Here is an 11459-nt window from a genome sequence, read left to right as displayed (position 1 = left end):
GACATAGGAGGTGCTGAGCTATTTCTTCCCCGCCTGCCATTTGTCAGACAGATTGCTGAGCTGGACACAGCCACGCACACCAAGTGTAAGGCCACAGCATCAACACGGGTCTCGCTTGCTCTGACAGCAGGAAATGCGGCCAATTAATTTAAAAGCTGACTCTTGTTACTGGGATGTAAGTCGGAAGCAAGGGCAGCCAGGAAAGACTGTCATTTCCTGTCACTTGCAAAACAGAGCCTCGGTGGTCGAGAAACCGTGGCCACACGCTTTGATTCCAGAAGCCTGTTAGAAGATGGGGCCTTTAGAGAAACACAAGTGGCCTGGGGGTGGGGGGCCATCGGGAGTGGAGGGTACGTGTCCCCAGGCAAGACCCACGGCCCGCCCTCACTGTGGCTTTAGGGCTGGGGACGATTACAAGGAAACACACATTATTTCTGCCACTTTTCTCAGGGACACAAGTTGGAGTGTGACATCCAGAGACAGTCCCGTGGGTGTGCCCACTTCTTCTCCCTCCTTTTGTACCATACTGCGTTCCTCAAAAATTCAAGTCAGCATTTAAAAAGCAGGAGTTATCCCATCAAAAAGCCGAACTTCTGGAAAGTTCTGGAGAGATCCAGCCATCTTGGGCTGGCATTTCTGCTGAGGCTGAGTCACAGTGCCCTCTTCGGACAGCCGCCGGTCCTGGTTCCCACACCCAGCCTGGGCACCCACTGGCAGGCCAGGCCCTGCAGGCACAACCGGGTGACATTGTGGGAGGCAGATCCAAGGGCTAAGGCACTCCCAGGTGGCCTGCCCCAGGGAAAGGACAAGGAAGCTGGTGGGAGGGGATGCTCCGACCACCAGGGTTGGGACAGAAGGGAAGGTGCGGCCAGCTCGGCTTGTCTTCCCTACGGACTCCCCAGCCATCTCTGCACTGTTCCCTCCACGTCCAGTGTCAACGTGTCACCTCCCAACAGGAGTCACGAGGTGCCCCTTTTGCAGAAGGTGTTTGGAGGACCAAGCTCTCCCCAGCTTCACTTCTGCCGCCCCCAACTCAAGAAGCAGACCCCTCGAGGATGGCTCAGGGAAATTTCCAGAACATTCCTCTCTGGGGAGCATTTGGCTGCATGGATTTTACAAACCAAAATTCACAGCCCACGCTACGCACGATCTCCCAAGGTTTGCTGGGACTTGTTTTGTGCAATAACAATAGTGCTATTATCATTGCTGTTATTACCCCTATTACGCGTGCATTAGACCGCCAGCTGCATATGGGAGAGGAGGTAATTGGCTCCCTTCCACCCGAAGCCTCGTTACTGGATACAATGTACAAATAGCTTAAAATTAAAGGCTGGCATTGCAGCCTGCTAGGTCTGTAATGGATTACAAACTCACCTACTTTCAGCAACACTCTCCAAAGTCATTTGCAAACAGGACAGATAATTTAGTATCTGGTTCGAATTAATTGCCATGTTTACCTGCATTTTTGCTCACCAAGGGCCACCACGGGATTAAACTTGGGAAAGTTAGCCGAGTCCGCTTCGGCGGGCAAACGTGCCCAGCAGGAGCTAATGTGGGGTCTTCCTCGTGGGCCCGGCCCCAGCCTTGACACCCTTCAGAGCCTTCTTCACGGTCACGGTCACGTCCTTCGCGTCCACCGACCTGCTCTGGGCCAGCCAGTGCAGGAGGAACATCCGCCACACGCTCTGCTTGCGGTTCAGGCGGCGGGCGATGGAGATGGGGGTCTCCCCCTTGGCGTCTCTGTTGTGGATGAGGGCCCCCCACTTGAACAGGAGGCTTATGCAGTCCAGCCGGCCCATGGCTGCGGCCACGTGCAGCGGTGTCCTGCCCAGCGGGGACCTGCCGAGGGAGTTGGCTCCTGTAAAATAAGAAAGCAGGCTGGGGCCCGGAGGGGTCCGGAGCCGTGAGGGGAGTGCTCCCCGGGGACAGGGGGCTGCGGGGGGTACTGCTGCCTCGCCTCCAATCCTGTTCCCCTTGCAACAGCCAACAATCTTTCTAGAATGCTCCTACCACACTCCTGCTCAAATCCCATCACTGCCATCCCCCTGCCTCAGGGTGAGGTCTTTACTGCCTCACGCCACCTCCCCCTTACAACAGCTCCGGCACCCCCTGCCCCCATGCTCTTCCTCCCACCCCCACCGCCAAGGCTCCGCCGACACCTGCCTCCCATCTTTAGCCCTTAAATTACCCTGCTTCGCATCCAGCCCCAGGCCCTTTGCACGTGCTCTTCCCTCTGCCAACAACACTCTCACCTTTTGTCCCAGGCTAACTCCCACCCTTCTTTAGGTCTTGTTCTCTTCCTCAGGAAGACCTTCCTCAGTTTCCCCCTGAACGCCCCCCCCCCACCATTGCAGACTCAGGAGACACTGCATTTTCAGAACATCCTGCCCACGCATGGCCATGCACTCAGTCATCCGTCATAATTTGCTGACTTCCCCTCATAAGCTCCACAGGGGCAGAAAACACACTTGTTTTGATCACTGTTGTTTTCATCCCCAGCACGTAGCTCGGTGCCTGCAGGAGACAGGCACTCGGGAAATGGCAGTCAGGGGGCAGCCTGAGTCACAGACAGTTTCGCTTCGACTGAATTCCTCGCCGCCCCCTGCGGATGGAGGGGCTAATGACAGGTGTCCAAGACGGACTTGTTGAATTGAATCAAACTCTGGGTGACAAATATTACGGCACACACACACACACACACAAAGGCAATTTAATTAAGTGCAGGTGACACTTCAGTAGCCCGTCTCCGTGAGCTGCGGCGGGTCGGCGCGGTGAAGTTCTAGACAGGCTCTCCTCACCCGGCGCCCACCCCGGGGGCCCTCGCGGCAGCCGTCTGCAGACGACAGAAAACTTCACGAAGCTGGCTGTAATTTTCTAGCTGGCGCCTTCAGATGCATCGCGGTTCCATCAGAGTGAAAATGACTTTTTAGGGGCTTAAAGGACTGCTCGGCTGTGAAAAGCCCATATTTCATTTAACAACAGGGCCAGGGCAGACAGGCAGCGGAGGCAGGCGGGCCGCGGTCGAGGCGGCCGGCGCGGCATGGAGGGGCACACTCCGGCGCGGCCCAGGCGTCCGGCCCGAGACGGCCCAGCTGCCTTCCACCCTGCTCGGTGGAAGCGGGCCAACGCGAACACGCAGCCGAGAGAGGCTGGGCCAGGGCCGCGGGCAGGAGAGGGCCTCCCTGGAGGCCGGTTGGCACACGTGACCCTCGACAGGCCCCGTCTGAGCACCCGACGGCAGGCCCACACCACGCAACTCGTTCTTCCTTTTCCCAAGGAAGCCAGTGGCCCGGCTGTCCGCAGCTATGGCCTACTGTTCTTGAAAAGTCTACATCTCAACCAGCGGCGTCTTTTCCCCAAAAGTATCCCACACGCAGGGAGGACAGGTCCCGCAGCATCTCCTGCAAAGCTCAGAGGAGGCTTCGCGTCTATCAGCCGAGGGGGGCTGAGAGGAGAGTTGGGGCAAACGTTCCCTGAGGGATAATCCCAGGGTTTGGGGCAAGGAGCCCGGCCAGCCTGCCGGCCGCCACAGAGCTCCGCGGCACGGGCTGGACCACTCTGGATCCTCGCAGGGCCCCAGCCGCCGGCGAGGCTGGAAGTCTCGCAGAGAGCGTGGGGACGGTCCCAGCACTGTGTCTAGTGGGAAATGCCGAACCGGGAAACCCTTTCGGCTGCTCCCTGAAATTCCCATCTCACCAGGGCAGGAAGAATCCCCTTGAGACCTGGCTGAGAGAAGGGGCGCAGCCTCTGGCTGGCACGCCCTAGGACACCAGTGCAGACAGGGGCGAGGGGCCCCATGGGGACCAGGATTGAGGCCTGGCAAGACGCCGTGCAGGAAACCGCTGCTGAAGGGACTGGGAAGCCAGGCCCCTCCGTCCTCCCTACCAGCGAAAGACCCCAACTCCTGAGCATGCTGAGCTGCCTACCAGAACTACCTTGCTCTAGAAGGTACTGTGTCGCCTCGGCGTGGCCTCTGTGCGAGGTGATATACAACGCCACAAACGCCCTCTGAGCGCGCCACTGCCTCCACTCCTCATCTCTAAAACGTTCTGAGTTCGGGGTTCGGTAGTAGCAGTCCTCGGAGACGCCGACGCAAGAGAGCTGGGGGAGACAAACGGCGTGTGAGTCATGCTCAGAAGGGCAGCCACCCCGTGCGGGAGGGCTGACGGCGCACTCCCAGGGGAAGCCGTGCTCGATACCGAAGTGGAGGTCATGGTGGGAAGGGAGGGGGGCAAGCCCGAGCAGAGGGCTCGGAAGCCCAGGGAAGTATGGGGGACGCCGCCCGATGCTGTACATGCTCAGGAAGCAGAATTTGCCATCCGTCAGCTCAGGGGACAGGAGGGCCTTCCTGTCCGTGTTTTGAAGACAGAAAATAGCTTTGCTGGGTGGCCAGAGGAAGCTGGCTGTGGCCGTTAAGGAAGACACCCTCCAACATGCAGCGGCCTCCCCAGAGGGCAACGCACTTCTCTGGAGACTTGATGTCTCCTGGCCTTCCGACCTAGCTTTGTGCCCATCCGTCCCCTTAGCATCGGGGCGCTCTGAACTCCGCCCGCAGACACAGTGCTCCAGAAAGTGCTCATCTGGTATCACAAATTAGGTCTTTGAGCTTGGGAGGAAGACTATGGGCTCCCACAGGGCCAGGAACTCTGTCCCAGATGTGGGAGTCAGGTGCGGGGCTGCCTGGAGGGAAAGGGTCGAGCCAAAGGTGACAGCGGTTCTGACTCAAGACCCAAACGGGAGGGAAATAACCCCACGTCCAGAGCAAGGGCTGGGAAACTGAGGCTTGGACCAAATCGCTGGAGGGAGGGGAGGCCGTGGAGGCTGAAGGGGCAGAGGCAGGGGAGCAACCGCACGCAAGGAGTCCTGGATGGGACCCCAGCCCCCCGCCCAGGCCTGATGCCTGCAGTGGGGAGGGGGGCTGTGGTCCTGGTCCTGCCTGCCCAGAGCCCACCCCTCCTCCCGGCCTCACCCCCTTGCCCTTGTCCTGTGCTCAGCCTCCCGACCCTTCCCAGCAAGTGAACTCCACTCCTCCGCCCCTTGAGCTCGCAGCTTTCCGTCTGAGTCTCTTCTCTAGGGAGAATCTACACTAGCCCCCTGTCAGAGTGATTCATCTTCCCTGCTGGGTAAACATCCTGGTTTTGAGCGCCTGGCCCCCACCGCCCACCCCCAGAGCCCCTGAGAGCAAGGCCTGCACCAGCGGGCGCCGGCCGCGGCTCAGCGAGGAGCAGGGCTCCCGGCGCTGGGCAGGGCCACCCCGGCACCCCACGCGTGTACGGCCCTGGCGCCGGGCTGCGCATTTGCAAGTTCTCTGAAGTTCTTCGCTCCGTGTGTTAAATTAGATTTTCAACTTCATAAAATACACACATGAATGGGCAACTCGCTGCCTTGATTCCTGGGGCGGGGGGCGGTACGTGGGTTATAAATCATATTAATAATTAAGTAAACCCAAAGAATGAACGAAAGCACTAGGTACGGCATTTGCTAATTAAACATGGGTTGTTATCTTTTTTCCCTGCTCTGAAACTTTTACTCACATACCCGTATTAAAGACTGATTTTCCCCCCTACGATTCACAGTTGCTTTGTAAAGTATAATATCCATGGAAAGAAGCGTGAAAACACCTTGCTGGGATCTCCTTCCACGGCTGCCACCACGAGCTCTGTCCATCCGTCATAATGCCAGATACATAATGAAACAATTCCACCAGGAACCACATCATGGAACTTCAACGTAGCACCATCCATCAAAACTCCTACGAGGAATAATTTTTCCGTTAAAAAAAGTTGAGTATTAAAGATAAACTATCGCATTGGTTAAGAGATTATCTGACCTTAGATACCACAAAGATAATTTTAGACCCTTGAACACAAATCCCATTTGGTGATTCCACACGAGTCTGTTTTGGTGTCGTTAATGCTTTTTAGAAAATTAATTTGGCTCAGCTTAGATAGAAGCCAAACAAACAAACAAAAGAACGACGGCAACAATTGATAAAATTCTGTAATTATAACTTGTCCTATTGTAAAAAAAAAAAATACATGAGTCAGTAAAGTCATTTTATGAGGCAAATTCTACAAACAGAACTACTTAAACTTGCAGTAACTATACATGGTAGACACGGACAACGTAGTTGTGCGAGTTCTCTATGTTAAGCTAAAATACGACCCTGGTTGATGTTGTCATTAGCTGGCTAAAGAAGTAACAGTGACAAAAAAAAATTGTTGGGTCTTTCAAACTATAGCCTAAGGCAGAGTTTCTCAACCTTGGCCCTACTGACATTTTCCACTAAATAGCTCTGGGCGGGGCGGGGGCCGCCCTGCTCATTGGAGGACGGTTAGCAGCTTCCCTGGCCTCTACCAGAGAGATGTGGGCAGCATGCTCACCCAATGGCGACAATCGAAAATGTCTCCAGAGAATTGCCAGATGGGCCCCGGGGGACAAAATCACCCCCGCTGAGAAGCTAGGGTAATTAATGTAAGAAGTTAACGCTGGTATTTGCCGTAGTTTGGACGTGGCGTGTCAGAGTTCTTCTGCCTGGACCGTCACCCAGAACTGCGTCTCACTCACATGAAAGAACGAGGTGGGTCAAGTCACACTTCATAAATTCACACTCTCTGGGGAAGACTGTCAGCATCAGCAGAAGGGAATTAGGCACAGAACCTTTTAAGAACGTGCAGTTGTGTTTATCTTTTTAAACACACACACATTTTCTTGCACGACCACTTAGAGTCAGGCTTAAAAGAATAACAGTATAACTTGCGTTCTTCGTAAAGTCTCAGCTCTTGCCCGGGCTCGATTATCATATATTCCAAGTGGGTGGAATTCATGAGCACTCTGGTTCCCCGGCTGAGTGACTGATGGCTTTGTGCCCGTGCTGAGTCCTTGCATTCTTCGATTCTCACGACAGCCCTGCAAGGTCGCTTTGTGATCTCCGTTTGCCGAGGAGCAAACTGAAGCTCGCTAGCAAACTCCAAGCCGCCGTCACCAGACCTGCCCCCCTCCAGGGCCACGTGCATGCGTGTCAACGGTGCGTTGGCACCATCCGGTCACCAGAAACTCAGCGTGGTGGATATAAAAAGAACCGTGATTAGCAGACCGGTGAGTGTCCTATTCGTGGTTTAAACAGGGAAGATCATCGGTGATTAGTCTATGTAAGACAACTTGACTTCCTAACAACTTTGAAAATCTTGAGTAGGGCTGTGTTTCCCTGAAGAAATACAAGAGCACAATTCAAACATGCTCAACAGCTCGTACAGAGATCAGAGCACATCCTCTTTTCACGGACAGGCGGCCACTGCCTTGGGCTTAGACAAACACTAATTATCACCAGCTAAATAAATTATCAGAGCTGACAACAGATGTGTAACGGCGACCCTCGCCCATGAATCTGCTCACCCCTTTTAGATTTGTGTATCTCGAGGTTACCACACACATGATCTCATCTGATCTCGACCCCCACTCCCTGCCCCGCACCCTCTGAGATGGGTAGAAGAGCCCCCACCCCCACCCCCTGCCTGTCGTCAACGGATTATTTAATAGGCAGTGGCCCAGATTTCTTCCCACAGCAAAGTAGCGCCTTCCCTCTTGCCATCCACCGGCAAGGACTGCACCCGCGGAGGTCGAGCTTCTGGCGGCTGCCGAGCGTCTGTCGGGTGATAGCATTGTGACATCACTGTTAAGTCACCCCATCTCGCTCAGTCCCTCTTAGCTTTCCTGAATTTACAGCCCGGCGGAGCTCATCAGTGAAAACAGGCGAACAGAAGGGGTGCCAGACATTTGCAGTTGAGGAGACATAATTTTCAGGTTACTTGCCTGGGAACTCTTCACTAAGTCCTTCAATAACTCACCTTCAATTCCTAACATTTTAGATACAGGCTAGGCTCACAGCACACTGCTTTCCAAATAAAGCCTCAAAGATAGATGCCCAAGAGCATCTTTCGAATACTCCTATTGGAAAACAAATATGTCGTGAAAAACGCTTCCCCTGTTTGAAAGACAGCAAATGAAGGTATTTTGGCCTTCACTGTACATCGTGACCTTCTCGACTCATTTCTGACCACAGCGGGAAACGGCACTGAGAAACCTAGAGCTGACAGGGCTCCGCTCCACGGGTTAGGAAACTGAGCCCGGAAGGGCAGTGCCTGGGAGCACCGGGCTGGTGGGGACAGGCTGCCCACAGAGCTCCGTCTCCACCCCGTCCGGGCCCCTGCAGTGCGACTGCAGTCTCGGCGTTTGCATTCTCTGTGCCCAGAGATTCTTTTATGATTTCATTTTCTTGAAGGGTTTTGCATTTTTTTTCAACCAGGAGGGGAGATGATGGAGCTCAGGGGCTTTGCTCCTATTCTCATATCCTAAATATTGTAGGGAATCGGGATAGGGAAGGCCATGTCCTCAGGTCAAGGGAAGGAGACCAATGGAGGGAGAGATGGGCTTTTAAGGTCCTTGGCCTCCACCAGGTACCTACGACATGGGACTTGTCTGGACAGGGGGCCCTTGGGCTCCTGATTTAGCGATGGGGAGCTTTTGAGTACTGGGTTCTGATACTGGCGGGGCTGGCTTTGAGCTCCTGATGTGGGCAAGGACACAGCTTGGAATTCGGGGTTCTGATATGAACTGGGTTAGTGCCAATATTTGGGGTCCAATAGTGGATAGGGTTTGCTTTGAGATTTGGGGTCTTGACAGGACAGAACTTACTCTGGATTTGGGGTTCTGATTAAAGCAAGGTTTGTTGTTTGGGGGTCCCTTCCCAACATGGGAAGGGTCTGCTTTGGGATCTGGAGTCCTTGTATGGGTAGGACTTATTTTCAGATTTGGGGTTCTGATGTAGCCCTGGGTGGGTGGCAATTGGGGGTTAGAAATCGAGCACATCTGCCCTGAGATTTGGGGGTCTCAATGGTGATAGGATCCGATACAAAATTTGGGGTAATGACATAGGCAGGGTTTGGTCTAGAATCTGGGGTTCTAGTATGGATGAGGTTGGCTGAAGGATTTGGGTTTCAAATCCAAGCAAAGATTGCCTTGAGTTTGGGGGTCCTCACGTAGGCAAGGCTTATTTTGAACCTTGACTTCCTTACATGGACATGGTTAGCTTCAACCTGGGAGTGTGGACGTAGACATGGTATTCGTGGAGATTTGAGCTTTAGGGTACTGTTGTGGGCAGGGTTTGTCACAGTCTTTGGAGCCTTATGAGGATATGCTGCTTGAATTGGGGTTCTGATGTAGTGACTGGAGCCGACTAGCTTTCAGATGTGGGCAGAGGTGACTTTGAATTTTGGGGTCCAGATGTGGGCAGGGCGTATTTTGAGCTGTCATCCTTATGTAGACAGAAGTAGCTAATGATGGGGTTCACACAACCAAATGGTTAGCTAGAGACTGGGGACTCGGAATCGGGCATATTTGCTCTGGAATTTAGGGTCATGATGTGGGTAGAGGCTGCTCTGGGATGTAGCTTGGAGGTTCAAGTGTGAGCAGAGTTTTCAGAAAGATGGGGTCCCACAGTGGGCAGGGTTTATTTTAGGCTTTGGCACCCTGTGGATACGGTTGTGGAGGACTGGGGGTTCTGATGGTCATAGGGTTAGCCTAGGGATTGGGGGTTCAGATTTGACCAGGTTTGTTCTTGGTTTTGGGGTCCTAATGTGGGCAGGATTTGTTTTGAGCTTTGACATCCTTCCATGTACACTGGAGGATTCGGGGTTCTGAGGTAGTCATGGTTAACCTGGAGATCTGGGGTTCAGTCTTGGGCAAGTATGTTCTGGGTTTTGGGGTTGTGAGGTGGGCAGTGTTTGCTTTGCTCTTTGGCGTCCCTGCAAAAGTAAGGTGGCTGGAGGGCTCGGGGTCCTGAAGTAGTCAGGGTTAGCCTGGGGATGTGGGGTTCAGTCTTGGGCAGGTAGGTACGCTATGGGTTTGGGGGTCCTGAGGTGATCAGGGCTTGTTCAAGCTTTGACATCCTCATTGGACACAACTGCTGGGCGATTTGGGGTTCTAAGGGAGCTATGGTCAGCCTGGGGATTTGGAGTGCAAATTGGGCCAACTTTGTTCTGAGTTTGGGGGTCTTGAGGTGGGCAGGGTTTGAGTTTTAACATCCTTGTGTGGACACAACTGATGGAGGATTCGGGGTTCTGAGATAGTCATGGTTAGCCTAGAGATTGGGGGTTCAGCCTTGAGCAAAGTTTTTCTGGGCTTGGGGTCCTGAGATCAGCAGGATTTGTTTTAGACTGTGGCACCCCTGCACAGACATGGTTGGCTAGAGATCTGGGGCTCTGATGTTCACAAGTCAGCATGAATAAGGACTTGGGGTTTGCTGTTTGCTTTGTGCTTGGGGTACTAGGTTTGGGGTTCTTGCTGAGGGCAAGCTCTGTTCCAGGCAAGTCTTACATGAACACATCTGGCTTTGGGACCTCTGGTCCCTCATGAAAACATGGGAAGCTTGAGTCTGGGCTTCTGGGGGGGCTTTGAGATCTGGGGTCCTGGTTGGGACAGGATGTGCTCAGGGTTGGCAGTGAAGCCTGATACAGCAGGACGTGCTTGTGGATTAGGGTCCTGCTACGGTGATTTGGGGTCTGATGGGAACCTGGTGTGTTTGGGACTGAGAAGTCTCTCTATGGCCAAGATCCTAGGTGGCTCATCCATGTGGGGTTCAGGGCGGTTGAGGTTTTCTTGGGCATCTAGGGGTCCTCACTGGACAGAGTTCTCTTGGGACTTCAAGTGAATAAGTGGACTGGCTGTCTCGGGAGCACACGTGACCAGAGGAAAGGTCGGGCGGGGCAGGAGCCACCTTGGTCGAGGTACTGGAGCCGCTGCAGGTTGAAGGGGATGCCAACCATCAGGTCCAGCTCCTCCTTGAGCTCCCGCACGGTCATGTCGCCGTGGCAGTTGGTCACCCGGAACATCTCCCCGGTATCCTCCAGCCGCACCCGCAAGAAGAAGACATCAGGGGCCAAGTCAGGCGACAGGCTCCCGGACTGCACATCTCCGACGACCGGCCGCTCGCCGCGGCGAGCCCGGGCCGGGGACTGCGCGGGGGGGGGCCGCGAGCTGGCCGAGCCCGCCCTGGACCCGACGAGCCCCTGCGCAGTGGCCCCCGAGCCGCGCCAGCGGCCCTCCGCCGGGCCTGGGCGCAGCGAGCCCCCCGGCGACCGCGCCGCCCACGCTCCGCCCGCGCCCACCGCCGCCGCCGCCGCGGCCACCGCCCGCCACATGGCCCCTCCGCAGAGCGCGCGTCATCCGCTCGAGCGTCATCGCCGCCCCCGCCCGCCCGCGGCCCCGCGGCCCCCGCCCGCGCCACTGTGACGCGCCCGCCCGCGGCCCCGCAGCCCCCGCCCGCGCCACTGTGACGCGCCCGCCCGCAGCCCCCGCCCGCGGCCCCGCAGCCCCCGGCCCGCGCCAGTGACGCGCCCGCGCGCCCCCCGCGCCCCCGTGACGCGCCCGCCCCGCCCCGCCCGAGCCCACCGACGTGAACA

General features: G+C 55.6%; 1 protein-coding gene across 2 annotated transcripts; it reads right to left on the bottom strand.

Moving 5' to 3' along the window:
• Positions 1-1399: 1399 nt before the first annotated feature.
• On the bottom strand, positions 1400-11223 carry ANKRD60 (ankyrin repeat domain 60). 2 transcript variants are annotated; one of them, XM_020282062.2, is made up of 4 exons: positions 10775-11223; positions 5622-5752; positions 3927-4101; positions 1400-1858 (listed from the first exon to the last, which is right to left on the bottom strand). In XM_020282062.2, the coding sequence occupies exons 1-4, from the start codon at positions 11196-11198 to the stop codon at positions 1548-1550; spliced, it is 1041 nt and encodes a 346-aa protein (XP_020137651.2). In that variant the 5' UTR covers positions 11199-11223; the 3' UTR covers positions 1400-1547. The 2 variants fall into 2 exon arrangements, with proteins under 2 accessions (XP_020137651.2, XP_075866961.1); XM_076010846.1 differs by having other exon boundaries at positions 3936-4101.
• Positions 11224-11459: the final 236 nt, after the last annotated feature.

This window comes from Microcebus murinus, chromosome 16, assembly GCF_040939455.1.
Source record: "Microcebus murinus isolate Inina chromosome 16, M.murinus_Inina_mat1.0, whole genome shotgun sequence".
NCBI classification, from domain to species: Eukaryota; Metazoa; Chordata; class Mammalia; order Primates; family Cheirogaleidae; genus Microcebus; species Microcebus murinus.
The sequence above is the reverse complement of the archived record's forward strand: the minus strand, read 5'-3'. Positions and strand labels throughout refer to the sequence as shown.